The sequence below is a fragment of the Miniopterus natalensis genome, chromosome 14 (genome assembly GCF_054644295.1).
Source record: "Miniopterus natalensis isolate mMinNat1 chromosome 14, mMinNat1.hap1, whole genome shotgun sequence".
Taxonomy (NCBI): Eukaryota; Metazoa; Chordata; class Mammalia; order Chiroptera; family Miniopteridae; genus Miniopterus; species Miniopterus natalensis.
Window position 1 is genome coordinate 35,348,792 of NC_142094.1, and position 26,565 is coordinate 35,375,356.

Genomic DNA, 26,565 nt, shown 5'->3' on the forward strand with positions numbered 1-26,565 from the left:
CTAGGGGTTTTATGATTTCAGGTCTTACATTTAAGCCTTTGACCTACTTTGAGTTAATTTTTGTGGGTGATATAAAGATAGGGGTCCAGTTTCATTCTTTTGTTGGTTTATTTTAACCAAATTTAATCTGCAACCTCATAATTATGAAAATAAAAAATAGAAATCTATGCAGGTCCAGAATTCCTTACAGGCTACTAACACCAAATCTCCACCCAAAGCAGACATAAGAGCTATTTGTGTTGTAGGATAGAGACTGGTTAGGAGAAGAAGCTTGTTTTTTGCCTCTAGCTACCTGGAGATCTTGAATGAGACACTGTCTTTCTAGGATTCAGTTGAAAGAACTGAGGCCTACATTTTCTTTGTTTCCTGCCAGTTCAAATACCTGGTTTACGTAACAAAGTAGAGGAAATTTAGGAAAGCCAAAGCATTCATTGAAAAGAAATAATGTTATAGGTGTTGCAATTGGATGATGCAGGGTAATTAGACATTTTATAGAGATGCTTATATGACTGGGTTATTGTATCCATCTTTGGGTGAAAACTATTTTCTGAAACAAGAGTATGTAGTCTGCAGAGAAGCTTCCAACTCATCTAACCCTTGAGGCACAGAACTCCAGGACTGGCTTGGCAGGAGCAGGGATGCTAGTCCATTGCAACTCTTTTTTCATCACTGGCTAAGAACTCACCTAACAAGGTTGCCCAGGCAGCATCTGTTGTATCTGAAGTCATAATTAATCTGCTTCAGTTGAGAAATTTCCGATTGCAACATCTTTTGGGCTGTTGAGAACAGAGCATGCTCCGCTGACAGCTGCCTCTGGAAGAAGCTGGAATCACCTGAAGCTCCCAAGACTTGAAGATAGAACCCCAGAGACTTCAGGTAATAACTTGAACTATTTGCCGAGACTGAGTCATGGTATTTCAGTGAGATGTGGGAAATATTTGGAGGTATAAAACTTTTCATGTTGGTGAGGAGCGTTGTGTTTGGATCCTATCAAGTTAAGCAAGAGATAGCAAAAGTTGATAATGTGACCACTCCAGATGGCAAAGATATGTTGTGATGTTTCTAGGCATGGTATGATGAGTTTTCCCTTTCAGAAAGCCGTGGTAGCATTTACAAAGCAGACATTACTGTGTTTGAATTTCGTTGAAATGTGGCGTCACAAGTCTACACCTGGGAAATGCTAGTGGCAGATACTTTTAAGGATTTAAGAGACCTTTCTTTGGGGTTGTGCATATAAGGGCTTGGGAAGTAATATTTGGATAATGTTTTTTAAAATGTTTAGCATTTACAGAAAGCCCTTTATTACCTCATTCCAATGGCCTTGAGCATGGGTATGCTTTCTTATGAGCAGGGTAGTCTGCAGGGAAACGTGGGATCAAATGATTGGCAGGAATCACTGTACTAAGTGACATTTCTGCTTACAGGAATTATGAACACCCTTCTAATAGCTTGTGAGAGACACACCAGTTTCCTTTTCTGTTGCTTTGTAATGAAAGTCTTACTGGGTGAAGAGTGAAAAAGTGGCTCATATTAATGTGGGTGTTATTTAAGAGTAATATGCTCCTTTTGCACACTTAATGCTTCAGACTGGATGTGTGAGTGTGGAACTAAATTTGGGGGAGGGAATATGGTGTGCAAGGAGCAATTTAGTCTAATACAACTTGCTTTAATGTTCCTTCCTTGGCCCATTCTAGTCTCCTTTACTTCATTTAAAAAAAAAAAAAAAGGAAAAATTATTTCCCTCCCAGCTCCTCCTTTGTTATCTTTTTTACTTGTTAAACTTTGAAACAACAGTTTTTCAAAGTTCAAGTGTTTCACCCTTAAAATTGGAGATTAGCTGTGAAAATAGGGTACCCTCTAGTAATTTGCTGTACTTTTTCCCCTTGAGCATTTCATTCCCCTTCACCCTAAAACTCTTCTCTTCTGCTGACTCTGGGCTTGGAGCACACAGCTTTTGGCCTCTTGATCCCATTTAAAGATCCTATCCGAGCTGCCCAGCCCTCTTCCTTTGACACGATGTGCAGGCTCCTCAAATCTATCTGACGTCTGTAGGCCTGGATATTCTACTGTGCAATGAGTCCCTTCCATTCACTTGCTGATAGTCTCACTCTTCCTGATTCATTTCGTCTTTCGCTCTGTGGGTGGAGGAATTCCAAGTGCACCGAAACAATTTAGATTTAGATTCTGATTAACTTTGCTAATATTTGTGTAACTGGTGAGTCATTGTTCTTTGGTAAGAGATAAGATTATGAGAGCTTTGTGAAGGAGAAAGCTGAAGTATGGACAAAACAGAATCTAAATCTTGAACTTATATGCATTTAGGCATGACTCATGGACACAGGCAATAGTGTGGTGAAGGCCTGGGGCAGGGGACCTGGTGGAAAAGTAGAAGGGGAGGTCATTGAGGGAAAAAAGAGAACATCTGTAACACTTTCAACAATAAAGATACATTTTTTAAAATAAATAAATAAATTTTGTAAACATTCCAATCTGTTTTAGATCGAACATGTCAGGTAAAAAGGGAAAATGTGGCAGATGTCACAATGTTTTCATCTACAGACAACAGCCTTCTGACAAACCCAGTTATTTGTATCACTGAAAAAATCCCATAATAACCAAAAACTTCAGGGAATTGCAGAAGTAAATGGTTAGTACAGGTGGAAATACTAAAACTTGTGGACTTTGTCCTATAAGAAAACTCTTAGGGCCTTTACTCAAAGGTCATGGAGTTTAAATTTATACCTTATTATTTCTAAATGTCTTAAATATATTTTTATTACAAGAGTAATTCATACTAATAAAGTAATTGAGAAAAATACATACAACCAATAAGTAAATTAGAAGAGGGAAAATTTTTATTTCTAGCTTTCAAATATAACCATTATTATTTTGGAGTCATCTTTCCAGGTGCTGTTCATGTGTCAGTAAGTTGCACCGAGTAACTATAACGCAGCCGCATATCCTTTCCACTACTGATGAGCATTTGAGTTATTTCCAATAATTTGCTATTATGTAAAGTTTCAATGAATAATCTTGCAAACAAGTCTTTAGACTTCTATTTTCTCTTAATCAACCACCTAAAAATAAAATTGCAGTCTCAAAAGATTTTAAGAAACAGAGTTTTTGACAGTCGTAATATTACAAACTCCTCTCCACAAACTACGAGAGGTCCAGTTGCTCTTCACCATCTCCAGCTCTTCATAGTGTTGGTCTTTTTAATGGTAGCCGATCTATTGGGTAAGTAACAGTAGCTCATAAGAGTTTTAACTTTCATTTTCCTGGTGACTGACAATATTGAGCGCCTTTTCATGCGTTTATTGGCCCTTCGTATATCCTCTTTTGTAAAGTGTCTGTCCAAGTATTTTGCCCATTTTTAAATTTAAATGTGTGTCTTATTACTTCTTGTTATATTATTTTATTATATTATTATTTATTCTTCCTTATTATATCCTAGATATGAGTACTTTATCAGGTAGCTCTTGAAATATTTTCCTTTTGTTTGAATTGTCTTTTTATGCTCTTAATGTTTTTTTGAGGACTAGAAATTTTCAATTTTAATAGTCTTCTTGATGACATTTTTTCTTTTGTAGTTAGTTGCTTATCCCGAATTTTAAACCTATTATCTTCTGTTTTCTTCTAAAAGCTTTATAGTTTAGTTTTTATGTTTAGGTTTGCAATACACATCCCAAGTATATTTTTGGGTCTGATTTGAGATATAGATCAAAGTTTGTTTTGTTTTATTTCAAAATTGACATCCAATTGTTCCAGCAGAAATAATGGTTAAAAAGATTTTCCTTTTCTCATTGAACTACAATGAAGCCTATGTCAAGAGTCATTAAATTACATATAATTTGGCCTATTTCTGTATTCCATTCTTTTCATGGATCTTTTTCAACCTTTTCATCAATACCACATTGTCTTAATTATAGTAGCTTTAGAGTAAATCTTAAAGCCATATTGCAGACCTACTAAGGGCCTTATGTTGATATCATAAATCCCCATAAATGGTGAACGGAGAAAGTGTTTACTATAAATACAGTAGCACTTCCTCATATACCATATATCTATTTTGATGATTATTAGAATAACAGCAACCATTTTCTGATTATTCTAGACAGTGTGCTTTTATTATTCCAGACTCCACACTGTGAGTCATTTGAACCAAAGTTTGTTTTCCTCTGCTCATGAACACGCAGCACCTGTTCAGAGTAATTGCAGCTTTGTGGGCATCTAAAACTGATTCATCTGTGCTCTTTCCACTCACTCTTCTATTTACCTCCCAATAGTCTTGTTTCGAAGTCCTTTAAAACCAAAATGCTGATGTGATTCTTCTTGCTACACAGGGAAGGAGAAAGGACAGGAGAAAGAAAGAGAAATAGAAGGAAAAAGGAGAGGGAACGAAAAGGAAAAGGGAAGAAGATGTTAAGAGAGAGAGAAACCCCCTACAGTGGTCAGTAATTTGTTTCTCCTGAGTAAAGAAGTTTAACCCCCTACCCCTTTTTTACCAGAGGACTAGCAATGAGGAAGCTGGAAAGATAGCCAACTTCTTTTGAATAAGATTTTCAGCCTGTAACTTTTTATATTAATTTAAAAAAATTTTATTGATTGATTTGAGACAGTGAGAGGAAGGGAAGAGGGAGGGAGAGAGAGAGGAACAGCGATATGTTGCCCGGCTTATTTATGCATGCATTGCTTGATTCTTGTACGTGCCTTGACCAGAGGTTGAACCTGCAACCTTGGTGTATCAGAACAAGGCTCTAACCAACTGAGCTACCTGGCCAGGGTCTATATTAAATTATTATTATTATTATTATTATTAAATATCTTTATTGATTTCAGAGAGAGGAAAGGAGAGGAAGAGAGAGAGAGATAGAAACATCAATGATGAGAGTCATTGATTGAGCCCGCAACCCGGGCATGAGCCCTGACCGGGAATCGAACCCTGATTGCCTGGATCCCAGGTCTACGCTCAACCGCTGAGCCACGCCTGGCCAGGCTATATTAAATTATTAAAAATTCCATGAAATGTAGTCATGCTGATAGTCATCCAAAGAAATAAAATGATACAAGGAATTCTCTACCACCTGTATCAAATATCACCTGGGGGGTACTGATTAAATATGCAGCTCTTAAGTCTTATTCTTTACCTTATAATCAGAATTGCCGAGATAGAGCTGAAGATTCTAGTCTTTTGAGGTTTGTCCATGTGGTATGGATATCGGTAGTTTGTTTCTTTTTTATTGCTGAGTAATATTTCATTGGATGGATATACCACAACCTGTTTACACCATTGATGAACATTTGAGTTATGTCCAATGGTAGCCTATCATTTCATTTCTTTTGATGACTATGAATAAAGGTGCTATTAATATTTGTTTACAATCTCTTTGGAGACTTATGTTTTTATTTCTCTTGGCAAATACCTAAGAGTGAAAAATATGAGTCATGCGGTCATTGTATATTGTATACTTAACTCTATATAATGCTACCTAATTGTTTTATCTATTATTTAGCATTCTACACCTCCACCAACAATGCATAAGAGTTCTAGTTGTCCAACTTGCATGCAAAATATTTTTAAACCCATGTGAAACAGAAAATGTAGAAATATTCTTTTGAAATTCTCATATATCCCCCTGGTTGTGGTTGCTAGGGGGAAAGACAGAAGATAACCATAGAGAAGAGAGAATTTTGAGCAATGGGGGAGAGTTTTACAAGTGGCCACATCCAAATTCAGTTAAGTCTGCAGCAGCTCTCACCACAGTCATGGAGGGAGCCTACCTGCAGAAAACTTAGAAAAGATAAGGTTCCAATTTTTGGCTACTTGTGTCATTTTAGCCTTCCCTTCATTACACTGATTCTTTCTTTCTTTCTTTCTTTCTTTCTTTCTTTCTTTCTTTCTTTCTTTCTTTCTTTCTTTCTTTCTTTCTTTCTTTCTTTCTTTCTTTCTTTCTTTCTTTCTTTCTTTCTTTCTTTCTTTCTTTCTTTCTTTCTTTCTTTCTTTCTTTCTTTCTTTCTTTCTTTCTTTCTTTCTTTCTTTCTTTCTTTCTTTCTTTCTTTCTTCTTCTTTCTTTTGTATAGTAAATAGAAAATGAAATAAATGTCAAAGCAGCTTTCCCAAGTGTATTCCTTAGAAAACTGGCTGCCACATCCTCTAAACAACAGAGGTTATAGTATGTTTAATTGGTGTTACTCAAACAATAAAATTCTGAGAGCAAGTAAGACTATGGAAAAGTAGATAGTTTTAAACAAAGTTAAACAGTGTCTTGACTGCAGGATTATACTGCATCTTAATTATGTTATTGTAAAACTGTCCAAGCAAGTCATGTATATACACCATATATAGCCTAACATTCATCTATCTATTTTATATTTTCCCATGAGCTCTTTTTATAAATAACATCTTATGAGAGTCATGCTTTATAGAAAGCAGTGTGAAATGCTGATTTAAAGTGACAGATAAGTCAATATAATCTATATAGATCGTATATGATTTAGTCTGGATACTTGAGGCTAAGGGTCTCACCTTTAAGAACTGAGAGTCCCCTGGAATTTATAATGTCTGCTCTCTTCTTAGTCTAACAGCCTTATATGCATTAGTTTGAATCAGCAGGGTGTCAGTGTGAGACGCATTCATCAGGGTGCCATCAGAGAAACAGGTCAAAGAAATTAGAGGACTCTTGGAGTATCATTAAGGAGAGATACCTGAGTCAAGCAGACTTACCCAACAATTACAGTTAATAATGTGAGGCTCAGATAATGCCAAGCAGGTAAACACACCCCTGGAAAGTTCAGGCAAACACGACCCTGGTGAGAAGTGCCTGAAGAAAGGCTGTTTGGTTAGGACCTGCTACTCCCACACAATGGACCACACAGACTCCTTTTGCCTGGGTGTGTCACCCTACCAGAGCCAGATCCATTACACAGAAGAATGAAACTAAGGCAGCGGGATGGGCTCTCTGCCAGGGCCGCGAAACACAGCCTGTCGTGAGCAGGACACTCTTGTGCTACCTCTCGGGACCAGGCTCAAGCAGCGCACAGTGCTAGCTACCTAGTTCTCCCCTGCGCCATCATTGCAAGACATGCTAATAAATTCCTTTCCATGAAGGCCGTGCCAATGCTCACTCCCGCCGTCAGAAGAAAACTACTCATTTATTTCATAACTAGAGTTATTAAATCTCCTTTGATTAATATATTGGTCATTATATTTCTTTTTCTGCAAATTATCCATTTCCTTCTCCTGTCCAGTTACCTTTGGACACTTAATTGATGTTGGTGTCTTCCTTTCTTCCTTCTTTCTTTCCTTATGAAAAAGTTACCATTTTAGATTTTTCATGGGATGAGTCTTGAATAATTAAGCATTTTACTTGTTAAAGGACAACTAGAAGTCTGTTTCTACTCCCTCCCACAGTAGTGTTGTAGAAGAGTACACCAAATTTCACTTTGATAATGCTCTTTGCTGACAAAAGTATTGATATTTCCGTTCGCAGGAAGATCCCAAATGTGGCAGCTTTTAGCAGCAGCGTGCTGGATGCTTCTTCTGGGACCTCTACATGGTTACCCCAAGAAAGGAAGCACCACAAACCCTGAAGCTCAGATGAATATTGTAAGTCATTCATTAAGGAAAAAAATTAAGACAAGGAGTTATGAAGCTATCATCCTTTTTGTTATAATTGGCGTGCTTGCCTAGTTTTCAGCAGTTTTAAATGGACTGGGTCTGTGCCTGCCCCTGGTCCCTGATGCGAATAAGTCTAACGGTTGGCAGATCTGGTTCAAGTTGGGGGGTAATTGTCCCTCTCCTGGTGGCTGAGCTGCCATCTGAAGGCGGCCGCCTGAAGAAGTTCTGAGTTCACGCTGCTGGTCTCTGCAGCATCCCTGAGTTCCCCCCGGGCTTTCCGCAGGAGCAGCGTCTGCCATCTGTCAGCTCTATGACTGTGCCCTTCAGGTTAGTAAGCCAGGGCTGGTTTCGGTGGTTTTCAACCAAAAGTATCTCAACACGAAGGAATTGATGCCAGAAGTGGAATGAAACGCAGCAGAGTGACAGAGTGGAATAGAGCTGGGGGAAGAAAAAAGACAAGTGACCGAGGCCTGCTCTGGCTCTCTTCTAACGGGATACTCCACACTCTTGTACACGCTTCTACATACTGATGCACCCACACCGGTGTGTTAGAAGGTTAAGGACAGAACTGTCAAAGTTTTAAATGAGCGTCTCTTCTTGTCTCTCTCTGCACCGTATCCGGCAGGTACCCCCATCTTCTACCGCCTGCTGAACTCACAGTCTGTGAATATATGTCCTTAATCCAAGCTCCCCCTTTCCTCCCATATTCACACACATGTTCTTCTCCAGGGTCTAAATGCTTTTAGGTTCTTAATTATTCTATAATGATAATAAAAATAGACATGATCAGGCACTTACTTTGTGCTGGGCACTGTGCTAGGTTCTTTATGTATAATCCTCACAACAAATTCATGAAGAATTACTGCTATTATCTTTATTTTACAGTTGAGGGAAATGAGACACAGAAAGGTTAAGTAATTTTCTAAAAGTTGCACAGCTGATGAGAGGAAGAGTTGGAATTCAGTGTCATGCTGTTAGTCTCTAGAGTCTGAGCTCATAACCACTGCTTCACATGTCCCCATAATGTGTGCCTGGCATGGGCAAATGCATAATTTTGTGGTAAGGGCATGCTTTGGAGCTAAACTTACTTTGGCTTTAATTTTGTCTTTATCTTTTCCTAGTTATACAATCTCAGACAGATTTGTTAATCTTCCAGAAACTTAGTTTTCTCAACTGCAAAAAGGGTATAATTTTCTCTGAAAGGCCACTTATTAAGATGAATAAAACAGGAGATATGAACTGTCCTCTATGCAATAAACAATAGTTCCCCTCTTCCTTGCATGGCTGTGGCTTGTATATCTTTTGTTTACCCCTCTAGATACACCCTGTATTCTTTCCCACCGTTTTCTTTGTCCAAGAGGCTGATCTGTAAGAACTAGGTTGGCAAATTCCCTCGAGCTTTGGTTTTCAGTTCATTTCATCCAACGGAAACCTTGAGCAGGAGATCAGAAGGGAGGAGGAGAGTGACGTCAGATGAGTTATTGTCCTGGAGGTCACCTTAGGCAGACCATCTCCCTCCGCTAAAGGTCACACTCCCCTCCCTGTGGCCCTCTCTACCTGACTTTCTCGTTGTGATTCTGGTAGCCACTTCCTCGCATCTCCTTCCAGGTAGAAGGGTGGGAACAGCTCACTTGTCACTAGCCACAGGGCACTACGCAGTCCTCTGTGGTTTCCTTCATCAGATGACCATATAATTTCTTGTCAAAACATTTTGAGAACGAGCTAGGGTGTGTTAATAATGCCAGGCCGGGAAACCCAGGGTGTGTAGCCGCCCAGCCTCGCCTCGCCCAGGCCTTTGCATGCATCCATCCCCTTTTGAAACCCTCCTTCAGCTCTTCTGACTTCCCTGCTTTATCTGTCTCAACACGCAGAGGGAGCTAGGCTGTGACTGAGGGCGCTGCATTGCGATGCAGGAATAAAAGTCAAGAGGTTACATCATAAACACACGCAATTTCTTTTCCTCTTTTCAGAGCCAGATTATTTCCTACTGGGGCTATCCTTGTGAAAAGTATGACGTTGTGACAAGTGATGGGTATGTCCTCGGAATTTACAGGATTCCTCATGGAAGAGGGTGCCCGAGAACAGGTAGGGTTTATTTGTTATGAAAGGGACATTGGCTAAAGCAGAGACCCCCAGATGCGCCGATACAGCAAATCAGCTTTTGCTCTGAACCTGAGCCCGGGGTCCCCCAGGAGAGAAGGAGAATCATCGCCTCCACCTCTCCCACCCCCTTTCGTGGGTCTAACCCTCTGGCAGTTGTTGGGAACTGTCAGCACACTGCTTATTTAGCCTTTCCTTCTTCACTTTGTCCTACCTCTTGAAAAACACAAAAGGGGAACTTGGTCTTACTGTAGCGATGACCCCTTTCCAGCTTGCAACCAGAAACCGAGAGGTCCTTGTGATGCTCTCCCCGACCCCTGTGCACGCCAGCCCTGCGGGCCTGTTCCCTTCGCCTCGCGCGTCCCCCGGCTCCACCGTGGCTCAGGCTCAGGCTCAGGCTCGAGTGTTATTGTCACTTCTTGTTTCAGCTGGTACAATAGCTCTCTAACTGGTATTCTGTCCGTCATAGCTAGTCCTCCACCCGGGTCGGTGGGATTTTATTTCTTAAGTAAATCTGCCCCTATTAGTTCCATACTTAAATTTAATTCAAGAGCCATTTCTAGCTCCCTACAATATAGGTTGATATCTGTAGAGAAAAGAGAGGTCCATCTGGTAGGAACTCGACTTTCTTTTCTGATTTTTTTAGTTCCCTTTGTTCTTTGGAATGTTGTACAACAAACTCCCTAACATCAGAAGCATTAATTATTTAAAGAGAAAATCTAGACCGGAGTGGTGTTGACTTAACAGAGCCATCGATTCCCCAGAATAACTCTATTTTCTTTATAAATGCTCATGAGAACTTTGTTCCCACAAACTTTTATCTTATGGACTCTGCTAGGCAGCTGCCAAAATGCATGGGATGGAAAGCTGTCTCCAAATTGAGAAGCTGCCTGAGGGCTCAGATCAGAGAGGGGCCATGGACTATGACTGCTGTTTGGCCGTACTCAACTTTAGTAGAATTTGGAATACCTCTTCTTTCCGTTTTCTGAAAAGGTGGACAGAGGGGCTGAGTTCCTCGTTCCAGATGGCTGAAGGCTCTCTGAGAGTCCATTCTAGCGCCCCCAATCTCAGGAAGCTGGTGTAGCACCAAACATAACCTGGGGGAGCGTCACAAACCATTTATAAAAGCCCCCCAAAATCCCCGTCACTCCTGTCTCCTCTCTGAGTTTTCAACACCATTTCCCAGCTTCCTTCTGTTTCCTTTCTGTTTCTTAGTCAAACTGTTTCAATTCTACATTATGAATAGGATTTTTATATCAAATTAACAAGTTTACATTGCATAACATTTCACTTCAGTCCTTGAATTTTGCTCTCTGAAAGGACAAGTCAAATTAAGCAGTGTGTGTAGAATCTAGCATAGTGCCTGGCATTCAACAAGTGGCCTTCGCATGGTTTTTGTTGTTATTTTGAGAAAAAGTTAGCTTTGTTATGAGATACTTCTTGAGGAACAAAATACTATTAATATGAATAATAATAGAGCAAATATTCACTGTGCTGGGCAGTCTTTTACGTATTTTAACTCTAACTTAATTCTCGTGACTATACTATGAGGTAAGGTGTTTTTGTTACCCATTATGCAGATAAGCGAACTAAGTTAAGCATAAAGAGGTTAATACATAGTAAAGTAGATTTTGAACCAGAACACTCTGACTTCAGCACCTATAGAACAAAACAATGCATTACATATAATCCAAATTGTATAAAGAGAAAAATAAGACACAGAGAAGATAAATAACTTGCCAAGTAAGTAGTTCAGAAAGGACTAGGACCTAGGTTTGCCTGGCACCAAATTTCATCTCTTAATGTCTCTTGTATACAACGGGAAGTCAGGAAAGAGAATTTTCTTGTAGACACTGAGGAAGCTGAAGTGAAATTCTTGTTGTCTATGTTTTGCAGCTCCAAGACCTGTTGTGTATTTGCAACATGGCTTAGTTGCATCTGCCACTAACTGGATTTGCAACTTGCCCAACAACAGCTTGGCTTTCCTTCTGGCAGATACTGGTTATGATGTGTGGATGGGGAACAGCCGGGGAAATACCTGGTCCAGAAAACACTTGAAATTTTCACCCAAATCACCAGAATTCTGGGCCTTCAGGTAAGAAGATACATAGTAATAAAGCATGTACTTTATTCATAAATATGAATGAACACCCTTTGATTTTTCTCTTTCTGTCCAAATGCATCCAATGGAATTCACAAGAAAGAAACAAACAGTTCCTCCTCTACCCAGACTTTCTTTACAGGCTCTGAAAAAAATGCATTTATTATTGCATTTATGTTTGTTTTTAAAACCCCACTTGCTGGTGGATGTGTGCATGTACATGTGTGTATGCAAAGTATATATGCAAAAAAATAAAAATGCAAAGGTCAGCTTTAGAAAGGTTGCTTCCAAGACTACCACTTTGTCCATGTGGACCCCAAAAGAAGTTGACATGGTACTCTTATTAAAGAGGAAAAATGAAATTGATTAAGAAATGGGACCCGAAACAAGGTTCTAGTTGAAAAACCTGAGAACCACTCATTCATGATAAGCCAAGAGTGAGCCTAGTCCTTGTACGTAGATGACGCTCAAATGTTTACTCAACAAGTAGTGAAAGAACTGCCCTCCATAGGCTGGCAGTGCTGAAACCTGCCCCTGGAGCCAGGTCTTAGTCATAGAGTCAAACTCCTCCTGCCTTTGCATAGGAGCTAAGAACCATTCCTTGAAGGTTATTAAAGCTGTTTGTTCTTTCGCCTCATTCCTGACTTATTCCTGGAAGTGATTTTGCATTTCCTAATTCCACCCCCAGTGCAGTTGTGTCATTGAACTATTGCAAATTACAGGATGATTCCCTAGGTGAGTGTTTTCCCAACTACACACATGAAAAGAAGCACCCGAGGGGATTGATAAATGCTCAGATTACCAGGCGTCTTTCCTGTTTCAGCCTTTCTGGGCTGAGGTCTGCAAATCTGTTTGCTTTATTCTAGGTAATTGTTCTTTTTAAGGGAGTTTGGTAAGTCTGCTGTAGAATTAAGTGAAATATGACTAGCCTTTTAAGAAAAGCCTTTGTAGACCTTTGCAAGTCAGATTTTTCTGATTCCATTTTCTTAATAGTGTTACTCTTGCAATTAAGGTGACATCCTCAAAAGTCACAGAGACCTATAATATTGTATATTCATTCTAGTCTTATATTTAACAAAGCTAATGTCTGCAATGAATGTTTGAATTTTGCAGGCTTAACCATGAGAAGTGTTTTCCCAATTTTGTTGTGGTTTTTTTTTTTTTCCTTTGGCAGTTTGGATGAGATGGCTAAATATGATCTTCCAGCCACAATTGATTTCATTGTAGAGAAAACTGGACAGGAGCAACTCTTCTATGTGGGCCACTCCCAAGGCACCACCATCGGTGTGTTTGGGGCAAGTGTGATCTGAGAGTGTCAGAGGATCTTCTTCCATATTCATGAAGGGGGTCAGGATTTCTTCCCTCTGTGCAGTCTCTTGCTTGGGGAGTTGAGTTGGGAAACTATCTCCTCTGACTGATTTCTGAAGATTAAATTAAACGAGGACCACAACAGTGATTTCCTTCCTGTAGGACTGAATCTGTAGATTAATAAATAAGCCAGAAGGAGAGAGAATTATTCATTTGTGTACACAACAAGTAATTTTCAGACACTGGGTTAGATGCTGGGAAAGCAGAGGTAAATATGGTATATACATCTTTCCTTTAAAGAACTCGCAGTCTAGCGAGGACACCAAAAAGAAGGCAGAGAATTACAAATCCCAAGGGCTATAGGTCACAGTCAGTGTGCCTTTCATTTCCCAGGGTCACTCGGGTAGGCCGGGTGTAGAGGGGGCCTTGTTGACAATACCAGGAGGCACTTCACGCCCTTCAGTGCTCCCCTGCAGACTTCAACAATGCCAACAGCATTTCCACCAGTCTCTTTTCTGTATCTTAATCCTAATCAGGGTTCTAGTATAAAGTAGGTTTCTCTATACCTGAACTATACTGTGCACCTTACATACATTCTCTCATTGGGAACTACAAACAGGTAAGACCATCATCCATATTTTACGAATGGCTGAATATAGAAATCCTTTGTTGGGGTGATCCTGCCAAATAATACCTCAAGTTATATATATGTATATGTATTTTAACCTTCAAAAGAACCATTCTATGAGAATTCTATTTTCCACATTTATAGACTAAGAAAACTGAGACACACAGGGGAGGTAACTTGCCCGTCTTCACACAGCTAGTGAATGGGAAGCCAAAGTTATAGCTCAGTTTTGTCTGACACTAAAGACTGTGGTTGAGCGAGAATGGCCCTAGGAGTTTGCCTAGACATGCCCCACAAGGGCTGTTTGAACCCTCTCTGCAACTCTTGTACTCTCCAGGGACAGAAAGCACTTTATTCTGAATTAGCCAATTCCATTCTTGAGAAGTTTAGAAAATCTTTTCCTACAAATGGTGTTAACCCTGAGTTATTTTGTGTTTGTTTTGTTGTTGTTTTTAATATAACTACTTCTGTCATTGTTTAAAAGAAATTAAGAATTGTTTTAAATTTGTAAACTCGTGTCTTCTTCCCTTTCAGCTTTCATAGCATTCTCTACAAATCCAGAGCTGGCTAAAAGGATTAAAATATTTTTTGCACTGGCTCCAGTCATTACAGTGAAATACACCCAAAGTCCTTTGAGAAAATTAACAACTCTTTCCAGAAAAGCAGTTAAGGTATGTGACCTTCCCCAAGTTCAAATCTGTAGTAACTAAAACTAGCTCTGTTCCCACTAATTTCAACAGAAGAAAACCAAATGACTACAAACCTCTGATACTGTAATAGGTGCTGGAGATATCCACGTAGGGTTACTGATGCTGTGCAATTTAAACAATAGAGTTCAGGAGGCCCACTCTGATGCCATTCTACCCTATTGTGTTCATCAACGTCTTCTCTCCTGTATATCATTCCTCAATTACAGACAAAGAAAATGCTGATTTGAGTAACTGATTTCTTTAATTGAGTAGGTTAAATTTCTCTCCAATGGCCCCTGGTTTCTGAGGGGCAGTATAGAGTACTGGCTAAGATCACAGCATGAAGCCAGATGCCATGGTGTTTGGCCCCAGATGTTTCTGCTAGCTGACAGCTAACTAAGCTGATCATTTACTCAGTCAAGGAGAATTGGTCTAGGCAGGCTGGTGTGTTTTCCTGTTGCATATTAATATGGGCTTCTCCCATAGTAGACAAAAGGTAATCATAGTGTATAATTGAAATCAGTGATTTAAATTAAAGCAGATAAAACTGAGACCATTTTTATAGAATCCAGGGATTTTGGTTGGTAAGAGGTAAGCAAATTAGCTTATGGTGAGTCAATTCCATACCTATGTAACCCAGAAACGCAGCAGCAGGAAAACCACCAAACAACATGGAAAATGCTCACATTTTCCTCTTGGTACTTTGGCCATAGAGATTCATTCTAGCCTGGCCCCCTGTATTGGGAAAATAACACAATTCAGAGATATTTTGAGCTGGTGGGCTCTTCCTATTTTTCTCAGTTTGCACAACTTTGCTTCAACCTTTCACGTGCTTTGATAAGCCTGTGTTATACTGCAGTTCAATTCAATTCTGTGAAAAGATGTCTCGGAGCTATTATTTCAAAAGCATAGCATCAGGAAACAGCTATGTCTAGAAAGTTATATTTCAGCTGATTCATATGACTGGAAATTAGGGTGCACGTGAGAGTTGTGGGAGACTTGACTAAGGGGAGAGTAGGGAACGGTAAATAGAAAGCAGTTACTCCATGTTAAGGAGTTTAGATTTTGTTCTGTTTGTAATGGGAAGCCAATGAAAAATGTTAAGCAGAGAAATGGCTTGATCAGATTTGTACTTTTAAAAGGGCTGCCCTGAAAGAGCTTTAACTGCAATAGAGGAACTACCATATGTAATCCACTAATTCCTAATAGAAATTCCAGCATTCTAATGACAGAGGCAGGGGCGGGAGGGGGGGAAGGTAGGCAAAACCAGAGAAAAGCGAAAATGTTTCTAGTTTTTGGAATTATATAAGACTTCTTGGATGAGGTGGCATTTGAGTTTGGGCTTAAGGGCCAGATTTCAATATATAGGGTGGTGTAGGACGTCTTTCCAAACCAAAAGGATAACATGAACACCACTGAAGTAGTAAAGCTCAAGCCATGGGAAACCACATGTAACTGACTTTATTAGAGCTTTACATTTGTAAAGAAGGGAATGAAAAATAATATTGAAAATGTAGGAGTAAATTCTGAAAGGATTTGAATGCCAAGTTAGTAAATTTGGAATTTATTCTATAAGTAATGGGTGACCAGGATAAATATTTGCACGTGGGGAATGGCATGTATAATGCTCTTTTTAATGAAGTTTCTCCTCATAACCAAATGGAAGTAGATGGGAGTAAAGGACATCAAGAGGGGCAAAAGATAAGGAGAGTGGTTATGGGATTATTGCTACACTTCAGCTGATAGATGTTGAGAACCTGAGCCAGAGTTGTGCAAAAAAAAAAAAATCTACAGGATTTGACAATCAAATAGGCATTGTATAAACTTTGAAGGGGTGGAGCTTTCTTTCTCTTCTATTATTAGCCAATGTTCTCAGGAGTATTTGGAGAATGGTTTCCTCTTTCAGTGGAGAGCTGGACTGAGATGACTCTTTCCCTAACTTTAGAGAATTTTTTTTATTGATCTATGAGTTCTTTTCAATCACTCTTTCATTTCAATTCAATTCAACTCAATTTACATTAGACACCAGCTAAAGGACTTGAGTCAGATAGAACCAAGTTCACATTCTGATAAGTGGTTAATATCCAAAATATTCTAAGAACTCTTATAATTCAATAGCAAAAAGCAAGTAATTTAATTTAAAAATGGGCAAAGGACCACAAATATTTTCAAAGAAAACATACAAATGACCAATAGGTATATCAAAAGGTGCTCAACATTATTAAGCATCAGGAAAATGCTTAAAACCACAGTGAGATATCATTAAAACCACAGTGAGATATCACCTCATACCTGACAATAATAACCTCATACCCTTTAGAATGGCTATCATCAGAAATAACAAATGTTGGTGAGAGTGTGGAGAAAAGAAAACTCTACATACTATAGTATTGGTGGACGTGTAAATTAGTTTGGCCCTTATGGAAACAGTATACAAGCTCCTCAGCAAATTAAAATATGAAAATGAAAAAGAACATAAAAATGCCAAAAGAAAAGAAGAAATACTTCTATCTGCAACAACATGGAAAAAACTGGAGGGCTTAATGCTAAATGAAATAAGCCAGACAAAGAAAGACAAATACTGTATGGAATGACTTAGATATGGAATCTAATTTTTAAAAGCAATTTTGTACAGAGAATAAAATGGTAGATGTCAGCACTCTTTTAAAAAATAAGTTCTATTATTAAATTATCATGTAGGTAGTTACATAGGAAGAATTATAATGTGTTAAGTGGATTAAATAAATTTTCAGATATGATGTCCAAGGGTCCCAGTGATTGTGACAAAGTGAGTAAGAGGCCAGAATAAATTAGATAATTTCTGCAATAGTTAATTATTGCTTTCCAGACATAAAGAAGTATGATTTGAACGAGTTTAACATATCGTAGCCTCTCCCTCCTTTACTTGCTTCCTCCCTCTCTCTCGCTTCCTCTCTCTGGCATGAAGGGTTATATTAAGTCATGACATATCATATACTTCATCAATATTCCATGGAATATAAAATATTCCATTAAATGAAGATTACCTTTGACTGCATAAGATAACTATTTTTCAAACTCAGAATTTAACACATTGTAACCGGTAGGAATTCACTAGATCTAGTTTACCAACGATAGTGTAAGATATTGTAGTGCATTAGTGCAATAAAAGTAAATGCTAAGTACTGGTCTTTAGTTGTAATTGCCAGTTAATGAAGGATTCCAGAATATGAGATATCACAGTTTTCTACTATAAATGGGTGTTTCCAAAAGTTTTAAGAATCAAAAAATATCTTTTCAGCTTTATATCTATATTATTATCCTAAGATTATAAAACTAAGTTATTGGAAAACAAAGGCAAGATTGGACTTATAGCACAGGAATTATATACTAATTTATGTTTTAATTTCAAGGATTCTTAAATTTCAAAAGATAAGTCTAACTTACTTGCAATATTGCTTGAAATTCCACTAGTAGAGATTCACTTCTTTGAGTTAAGCTTTTGCCTCTAAAAAGAGTTTATTAAAAGATTCTGGAACGAATGACTCATTAAGTCTTTATCAGTCACTAAATATAATAATAATAATATTGTTTTTGGAGTGTTTACTATTATTTTCACAACAGCCCTACTTAGGGCATGTTAAGTTTCTATTTTATAGTTGAGAAAATTCAGGATAATAGAAATGAAATACTTTACTAAAGTATAAGAGACAGAGTCCAAAAATCAAACCAAGGCATCACTGACTTTAAAGCCTTAACAGTGTTCTATGGGGACTAGTATCTTAGGGGGGGTTAAAAAATATGCTAAGTAAAGGAACTTGGGAAAAAGAGGTGAGTTGGGAGAACTACAAAGACAAAACTTAACAGGCCTCTCATTTTCACTGAGTTCTAAGTTGTAAGCAGATATCATCTTCTGTCTAGTTCTTGTCTGAATTACCACTCATTTTTCATTCTTGACATGCACATATATGGAATTATATCATGTCTTAAATTGAACTTGCAGGTGTTATTTGGTGACAAGATGTTCTCTCCTCATACATTACTTGAACAATTCATTGCCACCAAGGTGTGTAACCGGAAGCTATTTCATCGTATCTGCAGCAACTTCCTATTTTCTTTTTGTGGATTTGATCCAAAAAACTTAAACATGGTATGTGTAAGTAGTTGGATCCAGGAAAGCAATTGTTTTGTTAAACAATGGTTAGGAGATTTCATTCTAAATTGCAGAAAAAACACGTTCAAGGTCTGCTTTTTGTCTCCCGAAGTGTAATTAGCACATTCATGGCTTCCAACCAAAGCTGAGAGTCCACTTGCTTTAGTAGGAGAACTTTGGGAGGAGGTTCCTTGCTGAAAATTCTCATCAACTCTTGCTATTGGCCTAAATGCCACATTGAGAAGCCCTTCACTTGGTTTATAGCAATCACTTTGAAATTTATCTTGCTGTGCTTGAGCCCTATCTTTGACCTACTGAAGTAGACTTTCAGGGTGTGAGCTCAGGCATCCCTATTTTTTAAATCAATTTTCTACTTTCATTGGTGATGTGGAAATAGCCATTTTGTGGGCCACTTCTTTAATCCAAAGGGACAAAGGGGTAGCTCTTCAATGACAGCTACACATTCCCTGTTCAAGGGATACTGAGAGGAATAAATGTCAGGGCTCTCGTCCAGTCCTTTCCAGCTTAACTGAGATCCTTTCCTTTTTTAGTTACCACTAGCTGACCCAAAGAGCAGGAATGGGAAGGAGAGTAAGTTACCGTTTACTCCCCACCTAGAGAGGAGATACGTTTGAAATCAGGGAGAAAGCTGAAGTTGATTTCTGCCTATGTCACAGATTCTGCTCAGAGACTTGTATCCCTCTGTCAGTGGAAAACACTGATTAACACTTTCCTTGCTCTCAAGCAAGATTTATAAAAGATCTTTTATGCAAAGCATGCCTTAGCCACGGCCTTTGCACATTCCTAAGAAAACTATGCTTGCCTGTCACTTAGATGGAAGCATTTCATGCAGACAAAGGTAAGTAAAAAGATCTTTAAGCAAACTCAATAGAGATCATTTAAAAAGCACCCTCTCAACAGGGTTTAAGAGTTTGCTAAAGAAAGACTTCACAAAATAACACAGTTGAACATGAATTGGGGGCCCTCATTGTACATTTATATAGTCAGATTGCCTTTTTTTTTCAATGTTGAGGGCCGGACTATGGAGTATTACAATGCCTGCAAGAACTTTTACTTTAGTAGAGTATAACCAAGAATACCTAAGTAGAGCATTTGTAGAATTACACATGTCCAGAATTCAGCCCTAGAGATTTTAATATTGATTCATAGATTTGGGAAGCTCATAAATAGTTGCTTTTTTTTTAAGTTCCAAGATGTTTCTGATGTTCACTTTGGTGGAAAAATAACTTTTTGTATACTATAAAAACAAAATGCAATTGAAAATATGAAAAAATCAAAGGTTTTTAATATTCAGAATAAATTTAAATGTTAATGGCAGTTAAAATATTGGATGGATTACGTCCCACAAACTTTCAAAGAGCCCTGTAGAATATTTACCACATTTTAAAAATCAGAAAACAGAAAGGAACATTCAGATCTGTTCTCAATGTCTTACAATGAACGGCTTTCTCGGAATGTCCTTTGGGACACAACACCGGGTGAAGAAGGTCAATGAGACTTTTATTCCATGACTTTCTTGTCCACTTAGACCTGTCCCAAGTGAGGCTGGAAATAAAAGGTGGGATGTCTTTGACCCGTGGGATGCCCTCTGTGGGCTTTATGAAGACACTGCTCAGGACAGAAGAACAAAGCTAAGGGAAGGGAAAGTTCTTAAAGATGGGTTTCTTTGGTTAATAAGTCTTCAGAGGGTATGCTATATGTTTATTTCTAAAATAAGAACAGAGAAAAAATACTCAAATTGACTTGTGATGTGATTATATGATGAGCTTCCAAATGAGACATAATCTCTTTACTTTGCAGAGTCGCTTGGATGTTTATTTGGCACAGAGTCCGGCAGGAACATCTGTTCAGAATATGCTACACTGGGCCCAGGTACATGCTCCCTGTTTCTGATATGATGCAAACATATCTCTGCAAGACCCCCAAGGAGTGCTCCCAGAGAGCTCGCCACAGGGTTTTGCAAGCACCTGCCACTGTCCAGTTGATGTTTCTAGAATCATCATCAACTCATGTTGATTTTCTTTACTCCCTTCTTGTCTTCATGTCTTCAATGTCTGGAGTCTGGGCCTGGTTCCCAGCTATTCCAACTGAATTCTGATTCTTAGATTACTCCAAACTGCTTTTTCTAGGGAAAGTTTGTGTGTCTTCTTCTGAGAAACCACTAGCTCTAATAGAACTTTATATGTCATGATATAGGCTATTTCAGAAAGCCCTCATCCTCCAATGGACATATGCACCATTTCAGAGTGTGAAAATAAGGCTTTATTCAGAGAAAATTAAATATCAGGGAGGGATTAAAATAGACATGGTGTCTATTTTTACCCTCAGTTTAAGTTTTTTCTTTGTGTATTACTCTATTACTCAATATTTGATAATCTCAAAGATAAGTCAAATTCTATTAGTATAGTTTTCTGACCCAAGTATGTATGACAGTGTGTGTGTATGGGGGTGGGGGAGAGATAAGTACTTCCCAAAGTTTTACTATATCTGAGATCTCTAGGAATATGCATTTTAACCTTTACTCTGATACATTTGTTCCTTGCTTTAAGGTTTAAGATCACTGCTATAGGTAGCCTGAAACACTAGTTGAGGATTTCTGAAATTCTTTTTTTTTAATATGTCTTTATTGATTTCAGAGACAGGAAGGGAGAGGGAGAGAGAGAGAGAGAGAGAAACATCAATGATGAGAGAGTCATTGATCGGCTGCCTCTTGCACGCCCCCTGCTGGGCATCGAGCCCGCAACCTGGGCATGTGCCCTGACCAGGAATCGAACCAGGATCTCCTGGATCATAGGTTGACGCTCAACCTCTGAGTCACGCCAGCTGAGCTCTGAAATTCTTTGAAGAGTTCCACCTCCAGAAGATATGCCTTCATGTTTGTATAGGAAAAAAGATGTTGAATACATAGGGCCTCTTACATGGTGAGGAAAGACATTCTCTCATGGGCATGACCTTCCAGGCAATACAACTTTAACTTCATATTTATTGAGCACTTACTATGTGTTCTTCTGCTATTTATATACATGATTTCATTCAGTATCATCAAATTCATTCTCATAACCATCTTTCAATGAAAACATTGATATCCCCATTCTACAAATGTCATAGCCAATCCCTTATACATGTCACAGCTGACTCCTCTTAAAGAGCCCCCTTCTCTGACAAGAAGTCCTCTTTAGGATAGAAATGAAGATAAGAGGGTAAAATATTTGGTCGTATGTTACATAGACAAGGATGAAGATGACGGTAGTAATATCAGTAAAAAGAGACTTGTTGAGCATTTCTGGGTCCTACATGTTGTCATGCGTTGCCCTATTTAATCTTCACAACCTACAAGAAGAATGTTATTGTCATTTGTATTTCACAGGTGAGAATACAGGTTTAGAGAAGATAAATATCTTGTCCTGGACCACAGATTAAATATCTCGTTAAGCCTGGATTCAAACCGGGTCTATTTGGCGCTAGAATCCAAGTTCCTAACTAGTACACTCTATTGCTTCCCATTGTTGAAAATTTGCAAAATTTCAATAGCAGAAGGCTTCTGCCTCTGTCAATATAAATCTTGTGGGAATCATTTAAAGATAAAAGTCAAGTTTAAATCAATGAGTCAGAAAAAAAGAAACCCTTAGAGTAGTCTGAGGATAATTTAATGAAGTGCTTGAGGTAAAGGTAAAAATGATCTGTCTCTTCAAATCGGCATGTGTGGCAAATAACTGGAAAAGGAACCACTAGGCGTCTGAATGTTTCTGTTCTAATATCTGAAGTCTAAAATTAAAATGCAAAAATGGGCATGCATGGTGTCTCAGACATGCAGCCTGTGGCCACGTTACTGATAACGTGGCAGGATGTTTGGCCCTGCAGACAGGAGGCAGACACAGCCCTGCCACATCTCCCACAGGAAGCACTGGGAGTGTTCTGTGAACAAACGTTCCTTTCAATAGTAACACAATTGTTTAAGAATAGGGAGTATAATTATAATATCCTAGACCACCTGGTAAGATAATAAGGTTTAAAGCTGTTTAATAATAAGGGCAGTCATTTTTTAATGTAGGAGATGTATAGATGGTGCCTTTAAAATATACATAAAAATTCCTTAAGCCAAGATTTTTAAGAATCATTCAATTCAGCAGCTTTTTAAACTTTTCTGTGTACAGCATTGTAACATTTAAAGGCATTGCTGTCTGAGGATTTTCACTGGAAAATTATAAGGGGGAATAAAAGCTTGATGACCAATTTCATTCATTAGTATCAACTTGCATCATTTCTATTATTTGGCTTATTAATCTTTGTTGAATTTTAGCTCATGTGCTAAAGAGTGGGGCATAATGTCAATCTTTTCTATATATTTCTTGTTTACTGTCTTTAAATGTATGTTTTTTATATCATTTTAATGTGTTTATTCTTTTTATTTTATTATAGGCTGTTAATTCTGGTCTGTTCCAAGCTTTTGATTGGGGAAACCCTTATCAGAACATGATACACTTCCAACAGGTAACCTAATAACAATCATCAGTTGCATACTGCAAATGAACTAATAGATACAGGGTGGGGCAAAGTAGGTTTACAGTTGTGAGTACACAAAACACAGTTTATTCTTGTATTATTAATTGTTGTAGTATTTTCCATATGAACAACTGTAAACCTGCCTTTGCCTCACCCTATATAATATCCATTCATTAAGCACTTACTAGGTTCCATTCAAACTATGCCAGCTATTTTATATAGATCAGGTGTGACTTATTGGTTTCTTAGCATGTACCATATCATTATTTTTGATCTTCACAATGACTTTGCAAGGTTCAGAGAGGTTAGGTAAATTGTCAAAATTATTTAGCTAGTAAAAAACAAGATATGACCCAGGAGTTTCTGGATCTAAAGTCCATTCTTCTTCCACTATACTTACCCCTTCTAAAAAAAAAAAAAAAAAAAAAGAAGCACTTGAGACCATATTTTAGAGAGAAGTAAAGACACATAATTTCTGTTTCTAGAGCATATTCTCTACTTCATATCCATCTCTCATAAAATGAGCTAACACTGTCTTATTAGTTCTTTGGAAAGTTATTTGCTACTAATTTTTTAAAAACAATACAGGATCATTGAAGATACAACAGAGAGAAATATCCCCTTTAGGAAGAAGCAGTGCTATCAGCCAGAGAATGGTGTGTCAAGATATTTCTTGACATTATGAAAACTGGTCAGGGTACATGACTAGGTTGCAAGCTAGATCCCCAGCAGGGGGCATGCGGGAGGCAGCTGATCAATGTTTCCCTCTCACATTGATGTTTCTCCCTCTCTCAACAACCAAAAAAAAAAAAAAAAAATCGATTAAAAAAAGAGATACATGGCTTTTACAAATCATGGATGTAGAAATTTGGAAATTTTTTGAAAAGCAAATTATCAGTGCCACCACAGTAACTACAATAGTAAAAATGCATAACTTCAACTGGTGTAAAAAATCTGATTTTTCTCCTAAACTGCTATAGTTATATGTGTGTGTGGGTGTGTGCCCAAACACACAAACATGCTATGTCAAAGTACCTTTTACTTTTGTAATTAACCAATTCCTTGCTTTAGCAAGAGTATATACCTGCTTTAGGAAAAGCTGTCAGATGATGGCCTCACCCTGTACGACTCAGATACCTGTTTGGATGAGACTTGACTCATAGGCATTAGCTTTGTCATATGCATGCAGATTGTATTTTTAAAAATGGTGATTCAGGTTTAGCTATGACTGCTTTACTTAGGACTTTGGGAGAAAATCAGAAAACACAAACAAACTGAGGGTAAACTGTATGCTTGTTTAAAAAGCAATAAACACAGTCACAACGATAAATAACAACACTATAAATTAGACAAGTGTAATTACCGAAGTAATCACCAATCTTTTATTACTAAGAAAGTTAAAAAAAAAATCTTGGCCAAAAGACACCTTGTATCACTTGGACCCTAATCTTAACATTCATTTTTGCTTTGTCACCTTTCTAGGCTCCCCCGTTCATCCTTAGCAGGACATTAAATCACTGCAGGATAGGTATTCGGATTTCAGGAGCTCCTCAGATCCCCTTTGTGCCCTAGAGCCTGCTAATATTTGTAGCTGCCTCTGTGTTGTGTCGTCATGTTTCCTTTCTCTGTATCTTTGCATTTAAATATCTGTGCTTTGTATCACTCTACTGAAAAAGCTGTAGAGTCAGGAAAAGCATGTTCTTTCCTCAGTTGCACTCTGCATTTGGGCCCTGCGTCAGGCTGCGCTGAGCGCATCCTCCCCTCGCATGCAGTGCCGGTGGGTGCTAGTCCGCACCCACCTCCTTCCCTGCCCCTCGCGTTGCCTCGCACACCCGCACGTTGGCCCCGGGCTCAGGGCCGGCGCCTCCCGGTGCTGCGGGCAGGGGCGATGTGCTTCAAATACGCAGTGACGCGGAGACTCAGACACCAGCCCGCCAGCTGGCAGTAACGCCTGCCTGAGTGTCCCCTGCAAAGGGAGTGCGAGCCGCAGTCCCTGGGTCGGGGCTGCCTCGGGCCTATTTCTGGTTCTCTAAGAAGCCTCTCCCTAACAAAGGTCTCCGTGGAAGAATATTTATATTTGTCCTGTCTTAGCTTATTCACAATTTTGTTTGAAAAGGACACACTCCCAGTCCAACTGCTCCCAGAATGACGATCCCCCACAGAAATAACAGTCTCTTTTCTCTAGGATTCTTTTCTGTTTTCCCAAAAGTGCAAATCAGAAATACAATGGTTGCCTTTTTAAATTTACAACTCATATTGTTGCACCAAAGTGTTTTCAAGTAAACTGAATATTTTAATGTTTACATATCATTAAGTATATCCTGATTGAACATTTTTAACATTTAAAGTGCATGCTTAAAAACTGATATTGTTACCTCTATAAAGTGAAAATTCTTTTTTTTTTTTTCCTTTCTGTCTCTTTCGTTGTATTTAGCTTACACCTCCCTTATACAACATTACTAAGATGGAAGTTCCAACAGCAGTGTGGAGCGGTGGACAGGACAATGTGGCTGATCCCAGAGACATCGACAATTTACTGCCTAACATTACCAGACTTATTTATTACAAATTTATTCCACACTACAATCATGTGGATTTTTACCTTGGACAGGATGCACCCCAGGAAATTTACCAAGATCTAATTAGAATGATGGAGGAATGTTTCTAAAATTAAATACACTTATCTTTTTCTAAGCAAGCATGTTTTCATGATAATAATGCCGCACACAGACCCGAAGGTGCCCTTTCCAGTAATTTTTACCTCCTTCTGTCCATGCCTTTGGTTAGTTCGCACTCCTTGAGTTAGGGAGGATCTGAGACTTGCTTCTGGAATTGGCAAAGGTGCTGGGATGTCAGTTCCTGATTCTGTTATGTAAGAAACCATCTTAGCAGGCGGGAGCAAGAGCTTCTCCTTGTTGGCTTGCTGAAGGAAGCAGATATGACAAGGAATCCCACCTAGAAAGGAACTGGGTCCGGCTTCTAGGATCTGCAGGGGGCCACCAGCCAATAACCTGCTAAGAGTCGGGACTCCATTCATCCAGCTGGAAGGCAATGAATTCTGCCTAAAATCCGAGCGAGCTTGGAAGCCCCTTCTTTCCCAGGAAAGCTTCCAGTTGAGAAAGCAACCTGGTCAACACTTGGATTACAGCCCGGTGACACCTTGAGCAGAGGACCTTGTATGCCATGCCCTGAGTACTGACCCGCAGAAACAGTGAGGTAATAAAATAGATTGTTCTAATGGCTGCGTTTGTGGTAATTTGTTATCAGCAATAGTAAACTACTACTACTGTTAATAATAATAAACTATTATTATTGCTATTGTTATTATTATTATTTAATCTCTTCGGTTAGAAGGGTGAGAGACTCTGCCCTTATTTCCCTTTGTCTTAGTTCCCTTGGCCTGAGGAACTTCCCTCCAACATTGCTTGCTTTGCAGATCTGCTAGTGATCGATTTTTTTTAGTGT

General features: G+C 38.7%; 1 protein-coding gene across 1 annotated transcript; it reads left to right on the forward strand.

Annotated features, from left to right (window-relative positions):
- Positions 1 to 7,501: 7,501 nt before the first annotated feature.
- On the forward strand, positions 7,502 to 25,768 carry LIPK (lipase family member K). The gene is made up of 9 exons (XM_016220724.2): positions 7,502 to 7,606; positions 9,589 to 9,703; positions 11,615 to 11,813; positions 12,994 to 13,103; positions 14,290 to 14,426; positions 18,427 to 18,573; positions 20,398 to 20,469; positions 23,017 to 23,088; positions 25,535 to 25,768. The coding sequence occupies exons 1-9, from the start codon at positions 7,502 to 7,504 to the stop codon at positions 25,766 to 25,768; spliced, it is 1,191 nt and encodes a 396-aa protein (XP_016076210.2).
- The last annotated feature ends 797 nt before the right edge of the window (positions 25,769 to 26,565 follow it).